Source organism: Tachypleus tridentatus, chromosome 7 (assembly GCF_004210375.1).
Source record: "Tachypleus tridentatus isolate NWPU-2018 chromosome 7, ASM421037v1, whole genome shotgun sequence".
Taxonomy (NCBI): domain Eukaryota; kingdom Metazoa; phylum Arthropoda; class Merostomata; order Xiphosura; family Limulidae; genus Tachypleus; species Tachypleus tridentatus.
This window is the reverse complement of record NC_134831.1, coordinates 78,957,686-78,980,694: the sequence shown is the minus strand read 5'-3', so window position 1 is coordinate 78,980,694 and position 23,009 is coordinate 78,957,686. Positions and strand designations below refer to the sequence as shown.

Sequence of the window (23,009 nt, the reverse complement as noted above, 5' to 3'; positions counted from 1 at the left end):
TGTTTATTTGGTTTCTTAGTATGTTGAGTTTTTGTTTTGTTTCATGTGCTGAGTCCCAAGGAATGTATAGTCCAGTGTGGGTGATTTTTCGGTGGATTTCTGTTTGAAATTGTGTATCAGTTCTTGTAATTTTGAGGTTAAGAAATGATATTTGATTGTTTTCTTCCTGTTCACATGTGAAGTTGATGTTGGGATGTATAGAGTTAATGTGATTGAAAAAATTAAGTATGTGTTCTGTGCATTAAAAACAACAAATCTCAACCTCTGATTAATTATATTATGACCATCACTTTTTAAGCCATAAACAAAACACATTAAAATTAAACAAAATATGCTGCATATTTTTAAAAGGATCCTAGGGTACAAGCTCTAATGTGGGATTATAAAATGTATCCTAGGTTGTGGAGGTGACTTATGAAGTAGGACCTGCATTGCAGTAGGGATACATTGTATATCAGTCTTAACCTCCAATTTGCTAGTCTCACAAAAGAAGATTAGAAATTAGGAGAGTGAGATGTGGATGTGTAAGCTCACAACGTCCCACATCCTTCATTGCCTACAGACAGTTGTGCAAAGGTGACTGTTCTCCCAAGTTAAACTAAAAATAAGAAAAAGATAAATATAAAAAGATGAAAAATAAAAAAAAAATGAAAATAAGGTACTACCATTTGGAGGTAAGTGAGATAAAACTTACCTCTTAAGTTAGCATTCCTGCCCCCAATATGATAGAGGCACTAATTAACACGACATCAGTAAAGTGATAGTTTACTGTAATTGTCATGTTATATATGACTGATAACTGATGTTTGAAGGCTATTGTGTAATTGAGTGTAGGAATGTAGAGGGTATGTGAACAGGAAGAAAATAATCAAATATCATTTCTTAACCTCAAAATTACAAGAACTGACACACAACTTAAAACAGAAATTCACCAAAAAATCACCCATACTGGATTATACATTCCTTGGGACTCAGCACATAAAACAAACACTCAACATACTAAGAAACCACATAAGCACAGCCACAAAACTATGCTCACCAGATAAAATTAACAACAAATTAGACAAAATAAAACAATACTTTATCAACATCAATAAGTTTCCTTCACAAATCGTAGAAAACATTATACGCACACACACACAAAATCAACCAACAAAAGTAAATATATCTCACGAATCAAAAAATCATGAAACCATATACTGCTGCATACTATATATTCCCGACATCAGCAGACGAATAACCAACATTTGGCAAAAACTATTAACAAAATATGACATTCCAGTTAATACCAAATTTATTCAAAAACCAGGCACAAAACTGAGGTCTATACTGTGTAAAAACTACACTGACAAACACCACACCAACATTATTTATAAAATACAACTGCCACGACTTCTATATTGGAAAAACAAGTAAAAAAATGGAATCCAGATTCAAAGAACAGACAAAGTCACCTTCACACGTTTTCGAACACTGCAAATCAAATAAACACAGCATAACCATAGAAAACACTCAAATACTAAATAAAGAAACAAACATAAACAAATGCAAATTTAAAGAAGCCTTACTTATACAACAACTCAAGTCCAAAATAAACCAATACAAAGGAACACCTTTATACCTATATTAATAAATATATCCAACATCTGAGCATGCCCTCTACATTCCTACACTCAATTACACAACCGTCTTTAAACATGAGGTCAGCTATCAGTCAATTACCTCTTTCTTTCTTTGTGAACCTTACAATAACAGAGGAAGGTCGAAACATTGTTTGCTCCTCTACATAGTGCTTTCTCTATCCATACCAGCCATTTTTACATGTATACTTTTCTCTTCAAGTGGGTTTTCTCATCATCCCAGATTATGTGAATGTGATGCTTTTGTATACAGGGCAAAGTGTACATCTGCATAAAAGTAGTGCCAAGTTTTAAGATGACCTTATTTTTAACTAAAAATAATTTTTAGTAGAATTTCTCTGATTTTACTTTCTTTGTATTTATTTTTCATTAACTATTTCTAATATAGTTATCTTAACCAGAGTATAGGGATGAATCCTGAAATGTTTCAATTCTGTATTCAGTTTATTAAATTGTTTTTAACTTAAGATCTATGTAAATTTATATATATGTGTAATGGGTTTGACGTTTGACCCACATATCCCATGTTAAATTTAGTGCATATTAATAAATAAGTTGTTTTATATTTTATAAAATGAATTAGTGTAAGTAATAGGGTGAAAAGTATTTAGAGAAGGACATGTGAGACATCTTTTGTTATTACATTTGCAGCAATATAATTACTATAATCAGCTTGCCAGGCTAAATTATAGTTTCAATTTAATATGTCACTAGTTAAGGCTGTTTTAACTTATTTTAATTTGGGAAAGCAGTCACCTTCTCACAACTGTCTGCAGGCTGTGAAGGGTGATATGGATGTGGAACATTGTGGGCTTGAGCAACCACATCTTGCTCTCCTAATTTCTAATCTTCGTATGTGAGACTAGCGAATTGGAGGTTAAGACTGGTAGATGGTGTATCCCTATCTAAATGTAGATAGGGACCACATCTTGCTCTCCTAATTTCTAATCTTCTTATGTGAGACTAGCGAATTGGAGGTTAAGACTGGTAGATGGTGTATCCCTATCTAAATGTAGATAGGGACCACATCTTGCTCTCCTAATTTCTAATCTTCTTATGTGAGACTAGCGAATTGGAGGTTAAGACTGGTAGATGGTGTATCCCTATCTAAATGTGGGTCCTATTTCAGCAGTAACCTCCAATACCTAGGATACATTTTATAATCCCATATTGTAGCTTGTATCCTAGGATCCTTTTAAAAATATGCAGCATATTTTGTTTAATTTTAATGTGTTTTATTTATGGCTTAAAAATGTATGGTTATATATATTTACAAAGAAACAAAATAACTCCCTAGAGAAGAACAGAAGTCACAGAACAACATTTATATTAAAGGAACGTTATCATGAGTAGATATAAATGTATTAAGCAGGGTATCCATCCAGTAGGAGTATCAGTACAAAACAAAGAGATCCATCAGAGTATAAAACTTTATACAATACAGTATTTCTCAGGAAAAATAAAGTCTATAAGACAAAGAACCCTTCAGAAACAGGGAAAGTAAAAACAGATAACATTTTAGTTAGTGCATGATTCTGTAATGAAGAATCCTCTCGCTTATAGTAGAAGTATATAAAGCAGGGAAGAAGTCTGTAAAAGCTAACTGTGCTTATTTGAAAATATAAAAATAGCTTCAAAACAAAGTATTGAAATAGTTTTATATCAGTTAGAGTAATCAAAAACCATGAAAAACAAAAGACAGTTTCTTATTTTAAATGCTTAAAGCTGTCAAAGTATTAGATCAATAAGCCTCAAATTTGTAATAAGAATCACATCTCTGATTTTGAATCTGAAACAGACAAATTAAGAGGAATGTGGAACTAAATACTGCAGTTTACAAATTTTAAGATAATTTGAGGTCAGTAGTTAAAATTAACCAATTATTATTATGTCAACAGTCACTGGGCTTATGTGATTTATTCTTTAATTATTGAAATATTGTTGGTTAATCATGAATATTGGATCCTGTGTTGTGTGTACTTCTCTGATATATTTATATTTTTTAATAGCTGAAAAATACTAAATCTACATATAGATTTGAAATAAGTCTTTTGTTCTCTGGATGAAATGACGTAAACTGTAAAGTTTGTTCATACTTTACATATAAAATTATAAAACCATTTTAAACATTAAATCACCAGCTTACAACAGTTTATGTAGTTTTTCTTTTTAGTCTTTCACATATATATATATATATACACACACACACACACACATGCTTTTTTCATTCGCCCTGTTTTCATATATATTAATGAATTAAAGGGAGAACCAGGATTAAATGGCACAGATGGAGTTCCAGGTCCACCAGGTCCTAGAGGACTACCTGTAAGTGATTTTAGCACGAACTTCATTAGAATTAGTGATCCTTTTGTGATTTTGTTTAATTTCTAGCTACAAATTCTTTCTTTTTTTTCTGTACTCGGTTATAATGAGCTAATAGCAGCTGTTGTTGAAACTTAAATCATCATGCACTCTTGGAATGTAAAACATAAATTTTCATAGACATTTAGACTTAAAATAACAACAAAATGTAGATTTTGTATTATGTAGATTTGCTGAAGTATCTTCAGTTTTTTGCCCATAGTGAAAAGTTGAGACTGTTATTCCAGTTTGGGATTTTTCTTTTGTTTTGTAAGGAATAGTATTTTCTTCATGCTTGCTTTACATATCTTAATTTCAAGTATTTTAATCTCAGTGTTAGATGTAACAAACTGGCTAAGTCAAGTAAATGTAAAGGCATAAAATATACAGTGGGACAGCAGAACATTTTTTTTATATATCTGTTGTAAGTTTAACTTGTATTTCATTTTTGTCTTGTTTTGTCACATCAGTATACATATATTAAACCAGTATTTGTGGAAATGTTGGTTGACATACTGTAGATTGTAACATCAAATGTTTTTTCTTTCTTTCTTTTTTCTGAACTTCATGATGTGAAACTTGCTTACTTCATTTGCTGACAAAATTGTCTTAAGTTTGTACGTGTATCTAATATTTTCAGTGGAAGATTTGATATAATACCAGCATACATCAGTTGGTCTTTTATTTATTTTCTAAAACTAGGCTATTAGTTTCTAGTCCATTTTCATAAGTCGTTTTTTCATCCTTGTTTTAAATAAAATGTATGTGATTAATGTATATAATCAAACTTAGTTTTACTACTTAAATAAAAAAATTGTTATTGAAATTAATAATTTAAAGAGAAAGCACTTTTTTATTGTGTTTTAACCAAATTATTTTAAGTGCAAGTAAAAAACGAATGAGCTTATAATTTAAGGATAAATGGAAAAGTCAAGTTCAAAGCTGCACTTACAAGATTTACAAATATTTTGAACTGTTGTACATCTTCAGTTCTTCTAATTCTGCTACAGATACCCGAGTGAATGTGTAATTATAACAGTATTATAGATTGCAATGTAAACATCAAATTTTGTGTGTAAAACTACTTATGTGAAAAAGTGTGCTCTCTCTTGTGTTAATGCTCTGTTTGTCACCTTAGGTGTAGTAAAATACACACAGTCTGTTTCATATCCTTAAATGTACATGCTCTTTTACATATATCTGCAACCATCTTGTGGTATATCCTTTGTAGTATTGTTTATAATAAATAGCATTTGTTGTCCTTAGGGGTGAAATTTTTTATGCCTAAAATAAATCTGCAAATCACATCATGGAATAAAAATGCATCTGAATTTTAATGTGTAGATGCATTTTGTGAAGAATGGTATGCAATTATTTTTTTGCCTACAAAGTGGATTATTTATCAATATTAGGCAAAACTTTGGATTATAGAAACTGAATTTTGACAGTTTTATGAAATTTTGTTTGATTTACTGCCCATGGATTATACTGTCTATATAATAAGTTGGAAAACCTTTCTTATAAGGGTATTAGTTATTTTATGTTGTCAAATTCTTCAAAACTGGTAACTGCTAGAGATCTTATATGCATGATGAATTAGAATGATAATTAAGTTTACCTTAAGCAATGATGGTATGTAGAAAATTAAAATACTAGCCAGTGAAAGTTTTTTTAAAGGTAAACTTCATGTGTCAAGTTCAATGTAAGTAAAAAATAAACACTTGATCTTGAAGATGTTGAACAGTAAATCAGATATTATTTTGTTTACTGTCTAAATATTCCAAGGCTTTTATAAGGAAGGTAAAAGTGTTGTTTATAAAACTCTTATGATAAAATTGTGTAAAAGTCTACAGACACTCTTCCAGTTACTGTCTTTAATGAAGATAAACAAATTGACTAAGGAACTAATATATATAGAGCTGTTAGCTATATCATCAATCTGGTCGTGAAAATTACCAAAGGAAAAGAACAAACAAAGAAATGCTAATTTGAAAACCTTGAAACATGCAGTTAATTTAGGTTGTTATTATTATAGATTAATTTCTTACTTAACTGAATTGAATTAGAAATAATTTTGTCATAATTACATTTGGTAGAAGAAATAGAACTTATACTGAATTATCTGAGAAAAGTAAAAATATGTTTGAATGACTCAACTAAATTTGTTAAACTCAATCAAGGTTGCATTAGTAGTAGAAAGACAAATTGCAAAGATTTTCATTGAAATTGAAGAAATACAACTTGTGAACTTTGGACACAGTACTGAGAAACCAGACTGCTAAGAATTCATCCAACAGACTGCTAAGTCATCCAGGGATGTTTTATGGACTGTCTGAAGTACATAATGAACAATATCCATGAAGAGTTGTGGTTTAAACTATTGGAACGTGCAAACCCAGCATGGCCAGGTGGGTTGAGGTGTTTGACTCGTAATCTGAGGGTCGCGGGTTCAAATCCCCATTGCACCAAACATGTTCACCCTTTCAGCCATGGGGGCATTACAATGTGACAGTCAGTCCCACTGTTTGTTGGTAAAAAAGTAGCCCAAGAGTTGGCAGTGAGTGGTGATGACTAGCTGCCTTCCCTCTAGTCTTACACTGCTAAATTAGGGATGGCTAGTGCAGATAGCCCTTGTGTAGTTTTGCACAAAATTCAAAAAACAAACAAATAAGCTAATTATGAACACAATATTAAGGAAAGTTTTAATGTTTATAATGCAATTTAAAATACTAAGTTTGATGGTAAAGCATACCTTGTAATGTTTTGTATTGAATATGTATATTAATATCCCTTGAAAGGAATAATATAATTAATAGCTGAATTATGCTACAACAATAATATAAATGAGATATATGCTCCAAGTGTTTTTGAATAAATGAATTTTGATGTTCAAGAATTGAGCTTTTTTGTTCAGTGGCAATCTCTAAACTTTAGGCTTCAGGTGAATTCCCTCTGCAGTCAGTCTTTTTTATGATAAACAGACTGCAGATTATTAGATCACAGTTTTATAGGAGGTATGTAAATGACACCTGATTATCAATTCCAGGAGTATAGCAAGCATAATAGTATTTGATTTATTATAAAACATCAACAGGGTCACAAGATTCCTTAACAAGATACGTTGGTTTTAACTAATTTTTATAACTTTAAGTGTGCAGTTTACTAATAAGACTTTTTACTACGTTATGTTTTAAATTTGCAAGTTATATACAAGTATTGTTTAATGGATGTTCAATTATAACTTGTATTCATTATGCATATGAGATTTCAAACATTATGATATATGTAAATAATCTCACTTTAAGAAATACAATTACGTAAGAATGGTTTTCCTACCTATTTGGAAAACAGAATAGTACAGGAATAGACGAACAAGGAAAACATCATAAAACCATCAGAATAAGAATATTTTAAATATGCAGTATTTATGTTTTTCTCTTATACTGGTAGACATGCTTTGTATGCCAAAAGAAATAGTTGGAAACCTTTCTTCATAAAATACACACACACACACACACACAGTTTAGATTAATGCTTAAGCCAAAATGTTATCTGTAGAATTATTTCATATATAAATATAGATTTTCATTATTGAAAACACCAAATGATGTTTATTAGTTTACATATCCTTTGTGTAAAGGTTGACCATGAAATGGCTGCAGATACATGTTAAAGAATATGCAAATTTTAGAACATATTAGATGTTGAACATACTATAGCACAATTTAAGTACATGTAACATTGTGATCCATTCAAATTGTGTTAAAACCTTAACTAAGGCCAATGACAAGCAGACCATTGTAATAAAAGAGAGCATACTTATTTATATATGCACAGATCAATAAAATTCACTATATATAATTGGCTATTTAAGTTTATAATTTCTCACAATTATTTACCAACCTACTTTCTTTTAATACAAGTGGTTACCACTTTGTGATGAAACTCGCATATTGTTTTCGTGAACGACTTTAAATATAGATTTCTAAGTGACAAATTATCCTTGGATATATTTTCTCATTTAAAAGAAAAGGTTTTAGCTAACACACATTGAATTTATGTTTGTGAACAGACTCTGCTAAATAAAGTTGCAGACTTTTTCTTTTTTTCAATATCTTGACAATATTGGTCTGTGTAATATAAAACTATTACAACCACTTTTTATATCTTGTGAGTATTGTTCTGTATAATGTATAGCTACAACAACCACTTTTTATATCTTGTGAGTATTGTTCTGTGTAATGTAAAACTACTACAACTATGTTTTTATATCTTGAGTATTGTTCTGTGTGATGTGAAACTACTACAACTATTTTTTTATATCTTGAGAGTATATGTTCTGTGTAATGTTAAACTATTACAACCACTTTTTATATCTTGAGAGTATTGTTCTGTGTAATGTGAAACTATTACAACTTGAGAGTACTATTTTATTATATTCTTGAGAGTATTGTTCTGTATAATGTTTTTTATATCTTGAAACTATTACAACTACTGCAACTATTTTTTATATCTTGAGTATTGTTCTGTGTAATGAAAAACTACTACAACTATGGTTTCTATATCTTGAGAGTATTGTTCTGTGTAATGTAAAACTACTACAACTATGGTTTTATATCTTGAGAGTATTGTTCTGTGTAATGTAAAACTACTACAACTATGTTTTTTATATTTTGAGTATTGTTCTGTGTAATGTAAAACTACTACAACTATGTTTTTTATATCTTGAGAGTATTGTTCTGTGTAATGTAAAACTACTACAACTATGTTTTTTATATCTTGAGAGTATTGTTCTGTGTAATGTGAAACTATTACAATTGATTTTTAGGGAATAATAAATTAAAAGTTCTGGAGTGACCTTTATTTTAGCACATTATGGATAATACTGTAAATAATTTCATAAAGTTTCAAAAATTTAGTTTTTTAACACATTTCTTCATAGATTAAGGCTTCATTGTTTGGAATTCTGTAAGTATTACTTTTTGAAACTTTCACCAGGTTAAACTTAAATATTTGTGACACATGTAGCATTCTCATTTTGTATATGATTGAACACAATAAAAAACACATTCCTAAAATTAAGTATTAAATTTCTCTAGAAAAATGTGAATAAGAAGAAATTTTAATAACCAAAATTTCACATTTGTAAGATTATATATGTGTGTATTTGAAATGTCTGGTAATAATTTATATTGATTATTAAAATGTGAAAAAAACTGATATTTTGATATTTTCTTTTTCACAGGTATGGTTTACAAATGTTAAAAAATGTGGATTACAATATTTAGTTTCATTTCAAACTTTTACAATGATTTTGAAAGTTAGCTTAAGAGTTTTCTGAGAAATAAAGTTTGTAGGCAGAATGTATTTTAAAAGAAGCTGTAGATATTAATTTCTGTAGATGAGATAAAATTATATCTTGAAAAATGTCCAAAAAGTACTAATATTATACATTATTAGGGAGCTAAAGGGGAAAAAGGAGATCATGGATTAACAGCTATGTTAGATGGAATTTCCTATCCAGGAGGAGTAGAGAGACCTCCAGGTCCTCCTGGGCCACCAGGTCCTCAAGGCCCTTCTGGGCCACCTGGTCCTCCAGGAAGAAAAGTATGTATTTCTATGTAGACCCAATAATTCAGACTGGCATGAATCATTTTATTACTTGGTTTGGAATGTATTATTATTTTGTATTATGATTTCAGTTCTTTATTTTTTTATGTTATTTAAGCATGTTCTTTCTTTATACAACTTTCCAGTTGTTATATTAAAAAATTAAATAAACACACTCATACACACACAGTTATCAAAACAACTCTTGGTTAATACATTTAAAAAAATGTCTTTGACAGTTGTTATTAAAGACTTCCTACTTCAGTCAGTGAATATAATGAACACATCTAGATTGTCTGTATTCAGTGCTTATAAGAAGAGAGAGTATGGTTTAATTAGCACCTGTAATGAGCAGTAAGTTTGTTAGGGTTATATAGGATTTGACCAGTGTCTGTAATGGCAAATCTTGTTTACAGTGTATCGGTTATTTTAAGAAGTGAATCTTCTGTTTTAATCAGTAGCAGTAAGTTTTTTTTTTCTTTAACCAGTTTTTATAGTGACCAACTATTGTCATGTGTGATTGTAAATTGTAATTTTGTCATTGGCTGTAAAGTATGTATCTACTCAGTGACTTTAAGAAGCAATCTGCTTTGTTCAGAGGCTATGCAGTATTTATCTTCTCAGTGACTGTAAGAAGCGATATGCTTTGTTTAGAGGCTGTATGGTATGAATATATTCAGTGACTGTAAGAAGCAATCTGCCTTGTTCAGTGACTGTAAGAAGTAATCTGCCTTGTTCAGTGACTGTAAGAAGTAATTGTTTTTTTGCAATGACTGCAAGGTATGAGTGTGTTCTGACTGCAGGAAGTGATATGTTTTGGTCAGTAACATTAGAAATTAATCTTTTTTTTTACTGAGAACTGCTAAAGTTACTGAAGTTTCCTTTTTTCTATGAGTGTAAAGAGTAAATATGATTTTTAATTCAATGGCTACAGCATAAATTTTTTGTCTAATGAATGTAAAAAAATGAATATAATTTGTTCAATGAAGGAAAATGGTATTAGTGACTGAGGTGATTGGTAATTGGCTTATTCAAAATGTTACCATGTTTGGTAAGGGACTATATAAGTGAAAATATCTTTTTGCAGTAGCTTTAAAGCATATGTTTATTTACCATAAAAAGTAATTTTGCTTCATTCAGTTGTTGCAAAATGTATATGTTTTGCTCATTCACTCCAAAATGTTGTATGGTTTGTTGGATGAATAAGACATGAAGGTGTTTTATATAGTAACTGTGAAATGTGGATATCATTTGCTTAGTGAGGGTGTAAAGCAACTATGGTTTGACTTTGCAATCATTTTCTTTCTACATTTGCAAAGTCCAGTTCTGTTTATTACAGGATGTATCTGCTGTATATTGTGACTAAAAGAAGTGAGTATTTTTGTTTTTCATTGTTCTGCAAATACAATATGTTCTGAAGAACCTTTCAAAGGGATAGTTGCAGGCTAAGATGTATGGAAAGTTTCCTTTGATCTAAGGTAACAATACAAAGATGAGAGCCTAGACTGTATAGTTTCTTCTTCCATCACCAGTGATGTTCTTGGTAATGGTAATTGTTATGGGTTTTTCCTGTATGGTACAATATCCACTGCAGAAAACTTTTACACAACACAATGTAAAGCAGGGGATAACATTAAATTCAGAGTGCATCAGTCATCCACTTTTATGAAATTTGAGAACTGGTTTAAGTAATTCCAAAGTACTTAGTTTCATGGGAGATTCCTGGTTGTCCTTGCAGAAAGAGTGGTATGTTGACTTGAATATGTGGCAGCACATCTGATAAACCATTATTTTAACAGCATCTAGTCTTCTCGTATATGATGTCTTGTAATGGTGCCATCTGCAAAGATTACCAAGGCACCTTCCTCAATTTTTCAAGTGTTTATATTTCCATTATAGTTATAAGTACAATCACTATAAAACCATGTCATTTCATGTACCATTTTTTAAATGTTTTATCACTAGTAGTCTCATAAGAAATTATTCAAACTTTTACAAACACTTAGGCAAGTAATTTGTCAAATTTGATATACATCTGCATTTGTCATATGCCAAACATTACTTGTACAGCTTTCAACAGCTGTTCTTCTGTTTGATTATATGCATACAGAAAATTAAGTTTGTGAACATGGTAAAGGCTGGCAAGAGCTTTTACGTGCTCTAGAGAAGGATCAGTATGTGGGACACCACCACCCCTCTCAATCAATTTCCCCATTCTTTCCAAACGGGGGAAAAGTAAGCCAAAATACACAGTACTATGCCAATGTTTTAATATACCCACCAGCCAACTTAGTAACAAACAGCAACGATAGTTTGTTTGTTTTGGTTTGTCCTTATAAACTAATTGATAGGTACTACTAGGCAGACTAAAATATTAGGTATGCAATATTGTTTAGACAGTTACTGAGGTTCCTTGGTGCTTATAAAGTCTACTTAAAAATAAATTTCTGTAGTTTTAGAGCAAGGCACAGAAATTTTGTTGATATAAGACTTTTTGGTTTTAATAAAAATAAACATTTTTTTTCATTGCTTATAACAAAGGGATTCTATATAGTCACACAGACATTGAAATGGTTCATTGTTATGGTGTTTCCTGTTCAGAGCCAACATGTTATGGTTGAAGATAATCACATCTTTTGTATGTTATATTTATTGATGATAACATAAATTCCTACGTATTTAATTGAATGTCTTCTAGAACTGGAAAATATGTTTGAATGAGCTAGTGTTCCTGATGTTTTACGAATAATTCAAAACACCATTACTTTTAAGAGACAAATCCTGATGATGTCAAAAGAACCCCTTTCTGCCATGTTTTTTTAGTCATTACTAAGTGAAATAGAGTGAAGGATTTTTTTGATGTTCCTCACAACCTTAGCATCAAGAAAGATAAGAAATAATATTTACTTCTGTTTTGTTTAGAATATGGGAAACATTGAATAATCATTTTTCAACTGAGAGTTAAGATGTGGAAGGATGAATATAATGAAAAATATGCCTTGTCCCTTCACAGGGTGATGATGGTCTAATGGGTCTACCTGGGGAATCAGGAGAGAAAGGTGATAAGGGTGATCGCGGCAAGCGTGGCAAGAGGGTAGGAAGTGGGATTTTTGTTTTAGAGATCTTTGTTTTCCCAGTTACTTTTGTTTATAGATTTTTTATGTGGTGAGTGTATTTATTGATAGATGGAATGATAGAGAGAAGATAAAAACTGAACAACATGTCTTTCCTACATGAAAAGTAATGTAAAAGTGAAATTAACTTATGAGCCTGTTTATTTTATACTGTAGATTATGTTCATAACGTTATTCTTGTTTAATTTTTTGGTGTATCATTCTGTTACTTTTATTACTTCATATCAATTAGATTATGCCTTTCAAAAATAAGTTACAAAAGAGTAAAAGTAATGCATGTTTGTGAATGCTATACAATGCTTCTGCATATGTCACACCTCAAACCATTATTAACTTCACAAAAAGGTTTTATGTTCTTACCACCACTAAATTACATGTATTGTGTCTCTAGTATGTACTTTAGAAAATTCGATTCAAGCTGGTAAGTACTGCCTTTTATTCCATTTAACAATTACTTGGGTGATTTTAAAAAATCTCATTAAAAGATATTCAGATATGTTCATGGTAAGCTGAGAGCTTTTTGCACACCTTAAAATTCTTAGTAACTACTACTATAGCATGTAAGCTTAGTAAAAGAGAGTTTATATATATTTTTAAAAGATCCTCTGAGGGTCAGAAATAAGTTCATAGACTTGCAGTGCTAATGTACTGGGTTCAGTTACTCTCAGTGGACAGAATCCATTGTGTATCTTTGTACTGAAAAATGCAACAGCGACCCATTTGTATCATTCAGATTTCTATACAAGTTTCAGGTAAATACTTCTAAGAATGCTTGTATTTTTCATGTCAATGATATTGTTGTTTTTAATAAACAGTGGAGGAATGAAGTTGACATTGAATGTCATGTTTTTGAACACCATTGCTACAGAAAACAGGAAAATTGCTTTCCAGAAGTAATGCAAAAGACAAAATTGTTTTTAAACACGTCTTCATCAAGTTTGAGTGAACAACTAAATTAACTTTATGTAGTATGTGATTCCTGCACATCCTGTTATTTAATTCTAGCTTTTAATATTGTTAATTGGTTTACTGGTTTTGTGAGCAACAACTAGAATGATGCGAATCTGTGTATAACTCTTTTAATGAATTCTTGTATGTGGTAACAAGAAATTAATTTTAGGAAAAGTATTATTTTAGTGAGTAGTTGTAACTATCTATTTCAGTTTTGTCATTTTCATCTTCAGTTTAGATTTAATCCTTCATTTTTGGTACAAAAAAAATTTTACATTAAGAGTTATGAATAATTTGTTTCAATATGTACCAAACATAAGCACAAAATAACTTGAGTTAAACCATCTTTTAAACCAAATTAAGCTTTCCATGACATTTTTTTACTACTAGCTCGAGTATGTTTATTATGGTAATGTTTGTCTCTTAATCAATAATGTCAGATATTCGTACAAGCTTTGAAAGAAATTTGTAAAGCACATCTCTTGAGTCACCTCTATAGGCCTAAGGTTCTACTTTATTTAATGAAATGTAGTGTTCTTGAACTTCTGGTAACAAACTGTTTAATCTGCTTCACTACCCTCAGAGTTAGCTCTTTTGATATCCTGATATTCTTAGATTGTTTTTTTGGTTCAGGACAAAATAAGCCTAATGTATTTTAAGTACATTTACCAAAAATATCTTCCTTTATGTTCTTATCTTATGAAACAGGGAAAGCGTGGTAGGCATGGGAAGTTTGCTGGAAGAGGGAAACCAGGTCTTCCTGGTCTGAAAGGTGATGTTGGACCTAAAGGAGAGAAAGGATCTAAAGGAGACAAGGGACACATTGGCCTTCCTGGTAAACAGGTAAAAAAAAAATTTAAAATCGTGAGTTTCTTTCTGAATCAAACTAAATAATGTAAAACTAATTTGACATTTTATGTTTAGTCTGTTGAATACATGATATTGCATTGTTTAATACTATCAGGTGATATTAGCATGTAAGCTTAACTGGACATTTTATGTTTAGTCTGTTGAATATATAATGTTACATTGTTTAATACTATCAGGTGATATCATTATCTAAGATTAGTGGCACATTTTATGTTTAGTCTGTTGAATGCATGATGTTACATTGTTTAATACTGTCAGGTGATATCAATGCTCTTAAACCATCTAATATTTTAGAAAGCCAAAAAAACGTAGATGATTATCAAAGACAAAAGGATTTTTCTTGTGAGGAAGCTGATGGAATATAGTTGCAAAAATGTTTATTAAATTTTGAGTATCTTATGTAATCCAGCTTATATCATAATTAACAGCTGTTTAAAGTGAGTCTATATCATTGTGATATGATGACAATATGCTTAGAGTAAACTTATTCTATGGTACAGTTTTACCTGAGAGTATATATACATGTGTGTGTGTGTGTTAGAAGAGAGATTCACTGTGGGTGAGTAATGACTGCTTAAAACTTAATATTGTAGTGAGTGACTTCAGTTACAGTTTTTATTTTTAAAATATTTGAAATCATTTTATGTAAAATGTGCCTATTAACATTTACATATGCATTGTTCTCAGGTTCACTGATTTTCCTTAGAGTAATTAGATGGGAACAGCAGAATAACAGGTGATTTGCTGGAAAATGTGTTGGGGAACAGAAACCTGAATTCTCTTAAACTTGACCGAGTTTGATATAAAGAAAGAGATTTGTAGCTGTAGACAGGCTGCCTCTTGTTATATACATGGGGCTAAATCTTTGCTAGCTGTACCTTGAAGGCTGTGGTTCCATCTATGAGTTATTAAACTCACTTGTTTTCTTAATATCCCAATAAAATTAATCATTGGCAAAATTTAGCTTATCTAAAAATTTTCAGCTAAAATTATTCTAGCCATAATTAACATTCATGCTGTCACTACAATCATACCGCACTAGACTAAATATAATACTTTACAGTAAAATACATTCACTGTCGTAGACAGCATGGGCAGCTCACTATTAAATGATCCTACTGCCCACATATAAAACAACTGCTCTGGTCACCTCTTGATATATACTATGATTTACATTCGATAAAAAGTGCAAGTATTACACCTTTAATCAATTTCTTATTACTCCAATCTTCAGTATACTTTGAAAACAAATCAAGCATGAAATAATATTATTTTAATCATTCTAAGTATTACTGTGTATGTTTTAAATTAAATTCTTCTCATTGGTTTTGTTTATTATTACCTGTTGCACAGCAACATACAGTATAGAAGGACCATGGAACCAGTGGGTTTGGATTTTGGACACTGATGAAGCTTGGGCTCAACTTGAGGTGCTCACTGTGGATAGGCAGGTCTTGAACAGAGCCAGGATTGGGTTAATTTCATTGGTAAATTCATGATTCATGTAAAGACTGTTCCATCCAGACTGAGACTTACCAGACCATTCACCACTACAAAGTTCCTTAGTCATATTTGAAACTGATTGGGCATCCTGATGCACCATGTTCCAGAAGCTCTTTCTGGATCATGAGGATGCAGTGAGAAAGATGTTGTTTAGCATAGTGAAATCCAGTGTCCAGGAAATGTCTTCTCTTAGGCTCTTTAATTCTTTATAACAACTTTATAACCCAGTGTTACTGTGTGCTTTTTCTTCTACTGTGATCTGTTCAAGGTCATAACTTTGAACCTCATTGCTGAAGAAACTGTTTCTGTTAGGGTGAGAATCCCTCACACCCAAGTGATGCCTCATCATGTCATTAGGTAGCCACTCAATGAATTTGTTTTATGATTTGCTAAAATGTAGGGAATGTCTTCTCATGCAATTGGCATAGATCATCCATGCCATAGTTTTTAGAGGGACCCATTTTCTAAGTCTTGAACTTAGTCTGATGAGCAAATCAGTTTTCCACTGGGTTGAAATGCAGGTTTAACTTCAACCACAACTATTCCACTTCAGTAGCTATGCCTGGCTCAAGTGCTGAATGCTATCAAGGGCTGAACTATCAGAACTCAGGTTCAGGTATTGCTCCACCTGTTCCCGACTCCAACTATTTCAGGCCTGAAATGCTTTAATAAAACAGTCCAAATTTTCTTCTGTTGCACCCATTTACAACTGTTTGTGATTTGTGGTGTCTCAATCAACATTAGGTTGAAACATCCAAGTGTGGCCTGGCATGGCCAGGTGGTTAAGGTGCTTAACCCACAATCTGAGGGTTGCAGGTTTGAATCAACATTCCATGAGACATGCTCGCCCTTTCATGTGTGAGAGCATTATGGCATGATGGTCAGTTTCACTGTTTGTTAATAAAAAAGTAGCTCAACAAGTGGCAGTGGGTGGTGATGACTAACTGCCTTCTCCCTAGTCTTTCACTACTAAATTAGGAATGGCTAGTGCATATAGCTCTCATGTAACTTTGTGTGAAATTCAAAACTAAGTGTTTGGAGTGTGGTGGAGCAACTCTTCTAGACAAGTGTTTCACTTATGATCTTTAGTCATAAAATAGAAAGTTACTGGAGGTAGTTAAACATAGGCTTTGCTTGACCTATGGTCACTTTTGGCATTATACCTCCAGTCATGGAGTATTTCAGCAATAGCCTACAGATCACCACTTTTCCAGTCCATAGCCTCTGTCTAACCTGCCAGTGAAAGAGCCCATACTTGTAAATATCATTCACCAGCACCATCTGCAGTATTTCCTTGCCAGTCACAGATGTCTTTGACTAGAGCTAGGACTGGTCTACTCTTGTTGGCAAATGCCATGGGTGTCACGTAAAGAAAGTTGTATCCAGTCTCTGACTCATATGACCATGCTTTACTACAGTGACCTTCAATCATCTGTGAAACTGATTGGCAGTTTTTTTTAGGTGTGAGGCTACAAGAAGAAAGATATGGAGGACATTTTCAACACAGAGAAATGCACTGTCCAGGAAAGATCTTCTCTCAGATTCAGTAACTCTTTCTCATAGCCATTTAACCCAGTATCTCACTCTTCCTCCCAGTCATATACCCTTTGATATGGAAAATGCTATTAACTTAATATGAAATTTCAACTCAATAATGTGAGAATTCAGAAAAGCATAAGCAAATACACTAGTCCAGAAAAAACAAACATTGCAAGAACACATCCTATGAGATGAGAAATTTTTCTTCTTCCTACCTACTCTATGATATTCTTAGGTTCATTAATTTGTTTTCAAGTTATATCATAGGAACCTGCAGGTAATAGGAAATCTGTCAAAAGTTATACTGTGGAGGATAAGTTTGAATTCTGTTAACCTCATCTGAATTTTGTATGTAAAAAAATCCGGAAAAAAAATGTTGGTCCCATTGAAACAATCTTTACAAATATATCTACAAACAAAGTTAAAAGACAAATGTATAGTGTGGTACCTTTAATGGAGGGATTTTTGTGTGTTATATATCTTGTATATGAATCACTAGAATTACTTTTTTTTGTCTACAAATATTGTCCCAGAATGAGAAAATGTGACATTATATATAATAACAATAATACCATTATTCTCAGGATGCAAGTGCTTCCCATGTGACTGACAATCGCTATCAAGTTTAAACAAGTTATTCCTGGAACATCATGTGATTTTCAAGTGGGAAAAAAAAATTCATAGTTTATTTACAGTGTTTTTTATACTACTGCAATCTTTCTGACAACAAAGTACATGTGACTTTGTAGTTATAACTAGCACAAGCATAAGAACTTAATAGCTTGATTGACCAATTTTCTCTGTTACAAATACATACTCAGTATGTACAGAATTATTGAAAAATTTATATACTAACAAAAGGGGTAGAAAACTCACAATATTGTTGTACATCTTGCATATTTAAGATTGGGTTAGTTGTGCAATATAGCTAGAAAAAGCATATCATTTCTCATTCAATAGAATGTATCTACAGATTGGCTCATTTCTGTTTTGGTAAAAATAAGGAAATTGAACTTCAGGTTAATGAAGTAAGTTTTTGGGTATATTTCATGACAATGAGGAATGTACAAAATAAGTGTTGAGTTATTGATGAAAATTAATGTAGTTATTAATCTGTAATTTTTATTTTATGATATATAGGGTGACTTTGGACCTGCAGGATTGCCAGGCGGTGATGGGAAGAATGGTGCATCAGGACCACAAGGACCTCCAGGGCTACCTGTGAGTTATTATTTCTTAAATGAAAAGCAGTTTTAAAAATTTAATTAGTCTCCACTTGAAACTAAAATAATCCATTTTGGTACTTAAACCCATTTAAAATGCTCATACTTTATCTATATCAGTATCTGAATGTTGAAGTTGGTAAATAAAAATTAGATTGAACTGGATGTTCATGTTAATTTTGAGCTTATTGAGAAAAAATGATAAAACTTCTGGACCAGGTAATATTTTCCCAAGGGTTTTCAAGAAAAATAAGGATGTATAAACCAGTTGTTAGCATTTTTACGAGCAGGTACCAGAAGATTGGATGTTGGCTAATATTAGTTCTCTTTTTAAGGGAGAATTTAAACATTTTCCTGTTGTTAAAAGCTTTTTTATCTTATGTAAATGGTGAGAGAAGTTTTTGAAAGTCTGATAAAGGATGTTTTGCAAAGTTATTTAATAAATTCAGTTTTGTTTTGTTTTTCATAACAAGGTTTCATTAAGAGAAATGTTTGCATTATTAATCTTTTTTTACATTTCTAAATAGGTTATATAGAGGATGGTAAGGTGTGTATTTGGATTTTCAGAAATTATTTGACAGGGTGGTGTATAAAAGGCTTTTAAAAACTTATTGCTGTAGTTGTGGGGATATGTTGGCTGTTGCAAATGGAGCTTAGTCAAACTGAATTAATATTATGAGTAGATTAGTGCAGAACCCACTGTTAATGTACTTGCTCTATTTTGATTCACACCAATAACATAGAAGAAGCAATGACCTGTAAATTACTTAAATATTATTAGTGATATTCAAATAGTAAATATTATTGATGTGAGGATAATAGTAGTAGTGCTTTACAAAAGGATCTAGAATAGTGCTTTTCACTGAGCATCTTTTGGGTTAACCTTGTTGTCATGGAAGGTCTTGCACATTAACCATATGATTATGGTTTAGGTCCATTAGGTCTAGCCTGTATGAAGAATGATCAGAATCCAACAATACATGTGGTAACTCTGACATTTCTTAATGTATCCCCCTGAAAATTGGTAAGCTTGTGTTAAAAATTAAAAGTATTTTCTGCCCAAAGAATAAGGTTATTTTGATCAACCATTTTGACCAAAGATTTATTTTTCACTGAAGTTATTTGTACTTGGACATTGAGTATTTCAAGTATTATCATCAATGTATGATGCAAAGAAATGTTTGAAATTAAGAAATAGAAAAAATGTACATACAGTTTAATTTTTCTTCAAATAACCTTAAAAGGTTTTCTTTTGGTTGTATTATTAATTGCAAGTATTTACATTTTCATTGTGAACGTTTTCCTTTCTCCTCTTGTCTTTTACCATTATTATTGGGATGCACATCCACAGGCAATATTTTGGTATCATTGACAGAGATGCTTTAACTTTTGACAGAATTTTGTTGCACTCATATGGTACATTAAGCCTCGTGGACCAAGTCAAAGTTTGGATTATAATTTATTTTCAAATAATAAATCTTTAAAATATGCATTTTAAAACGTATATAACATATAATTAACTAAAATATAAAACTAAAACCTAAATACAGTTTAATTGTCTAACTAACATATTTCTAGGTAACAAATAATCCTAAAGGCTAGTGAGGACAAAGGTAGCAATAATGCTGAGGCTGCTCTAAATGCACTTGTAAGTTTTGCAGTCTGTACACTACGTATGATACACTCTTATTCAATTTCTAGAGGTGGACCATACCTTATGTGATGAATCATCAGTCAATTGTTTAATTTTTCCATTGGGAGACTATAGTTTATATGTTATAAACATCTAGTTCAAATAAGTGGAGTTGTGTGTGAAATCACAACTCCATGTGTAGAAATTGGACTTGGATTCTGTCAGGAACTCCTGAAGAATTTATTTCTACTTTCTCTGAACTTACCTCATAAAATTTGAAAGAAGGATGGGCAAAGACAACAATTATCCTTGTTTCTGACTAGACATACATGTCTCATGTATGTTAATTATTACTAAAGTTACATTGTAATGCTAATTTCATTGACATACATTGATAGTGAAGTTGCTTTGTTAAATTTTGAATGTAACTCAGTAAAACCTTGTGACGTGTGCAGAAAGAGAACCTGCGACCATATGGTTAAAGTTTCATTTTTCTGCAGCTCTGAACCTTATTTTATCCTGTTTAATTATACTGAAGTAAAATTCTAAACATCAGAGCATCTTTTGCAGAGAAAAATATTGACATGAATCTAAAAAAAGTATTGTTCTCTAGGAACAGAATTACAGCTCATGTATCTTCTTGTAGTGAACTTCACTGGTAATAGTTTTCAGTTTTGTTTTAGCTAATATTGCATTTTTTTGTCTTTACTGAGTATAACTCTTGACACTAATCTTGAGATTAAATACTTAAAAATACACAAGTTATTCAATCCTTTTTTTATTAATATGTTGACAGTTGTTCAAACATTATTTAAAAATCTATTTCTTTATTGTGCATGTGATTCTTTGTACACGTGCTTGGTTTATCCTATCTGTATTATACAGAACATTTTAAACTTTAACAGTAAGTATCAACATTTACAGTCATTGAACATATTTAACAATTCATATAAGCCTCATTTATACCATTAAACAAAAATTTTAATAGGGGCAGCCAGGACCTAAAGGTGACAAAGGAAATGCAGGAATAATGGGTCCACCTGGTTTAATGGGACCACCTGGACTACCAGGTCCACCAGTAAGTTTAGTTAGATAACTTTTGCTTTTTCTTTGTATATTATTTTAAAGTGGTACAAGCAATGTATTCATTATCTTTGTAGTCTCACATTACTACTCTTGTACTTCAAGTATCAAATGTTTTTGCAATTTAATTTTCTAATTGAAAAAAAAAGTTACTTGTATCACATTTATGAAACTCAAAAGCATCAGAAATTAAGATGAATAATAGAAACTAGATATACTCTAGGGCTAAAAATTTCATTAAATAAAAAGGGGAGGTAACATTATGGTACAAATCTCCTACTTCCTTCAGGCAGTTCCTGATACATGAACTTAAAATGTTTTATATCTTATCATGTAGTGAGAAATTTGTATGGATGAACATACAGTAGATCCCAAAAACATACTGTTCTTTTCAGCATAACTTTTCTTTCATATGCAAATGTGTCTTAAAAATATTTACTTGGGTAATTACATCTATTTCAGAAAAAATTTTTTTTTTTACAGTAATTTAAGTAGGCATGTAACCCTTTAAGTTAAAATAAAAACTCATCTACTTACCTATATTTACATTCATGAACAAGTGTTTACTTTGTTGTTATATTTATAAATTGATGCCGTGAAATGGTTGTGGTTGGCTCTGATATTCTAGACTGGAATTCAGGAATCAGTTTCAAAAAAGAAAACTATTATTTATCATTTTTTTTGTCTATGTTATATTATTAAAGTTAAGCTATAGTAATTGTTTCATTGAAATTATATTCTGATGCAGAAGGATATATTGCAAGGGTATAAACAACTTTTATTAACTTTATGGATTTGAAAGAGTGATTGTCTTTTTTCAGATTACTATATATAAAAATGTGTTGTGCATATAATGGGTTTGAGAGTATAGCTTGTTCAAAATGTTTATTTTAAAAAGAGTCACTCCTTGCACCATGAGCTCGAAACTTACTGAAGTTTTATGTGATATTTTATTGTTTTTGAGATTGACATAAAGCTTGAAATCTTTACTCTTCTAGTACGCTATAGTAAAATTATCATAGTTTTAAATTTACCTGAACTGTTACATATCAGAAGAATGTAACTGCACTTTCCAATTAATAAATAGACAGATAAACAATGTTGTTATATTTCAGTGGTTTTTGACTCCCACTGTTAGGTATTTTGGACACTCTTGAGTTTTTTTGTGACTTGCATAAATTAACGTATTCTTGTATGGAAGTTTTTTTTGTAATATACACAGAATTTCATATTTTTTCAACTGTCAAAGCTACAGTTATGTAATATTTGCTACACACACACACACACCTTATGGAGTATTTTTAATCACGTTGCATGCATGTGTGACACTATTGTCTTTTCATTTTTATTAACTTCATGCATGTATAAAAAGGCTTCTTCCATATAACTTATATTTATCTTATTTTAAAAAGTTGGTTTTTATTAATTAGCAGGATGTTTGTTCAATTAATATAATACTAAT

The 23,009-nt window shown here is 31.1% G+C and overlaps 1 protein-coding gene across 15 annotated transcripts in view; it reads left to right on the top strand.

Annotated features, from left to right (window-relative positions):
* Positions 1-23,009, top strand: part of LOC143256046 (uncharacterized) — a 184,845-nt gene that overhangs the window by 129,101 nt on the left and 32,735 nt on the right. For 13 of the 15 annotated variants that reach the window (XM_076512662.1, XM_076512660.1, XM_076512668.1 and 10 more), the window contains 6 exons: positions 3,903-3,965; positions 9,462-9,608; positions 12,625-12,705; positions 14,405-14,539; positions 18,749-18,829; positions 21,453-21,542. In XM_076512662.1, the coding sequence (XP_076368777.1) occupies positions 3,903-3,965; positions 9,462-9,608; positions 12,625-12,705; positions 14,405-14,539; positions 18,749-18,829; positions 21,453-21,542 (597 nt within the window). The remainder of the gene's footprint in view (positions 1-3,902; positions 3,966-9,461; positions 9,609-12,624; positions 12,706-14,404; positions 14,540-18,748; positions 18,830-21,452; positions 21,543-23,009) is intronic. The other 2 variants (XM_076512665.1, XM_076512666.1) reach the window with 2 other exon arrangements.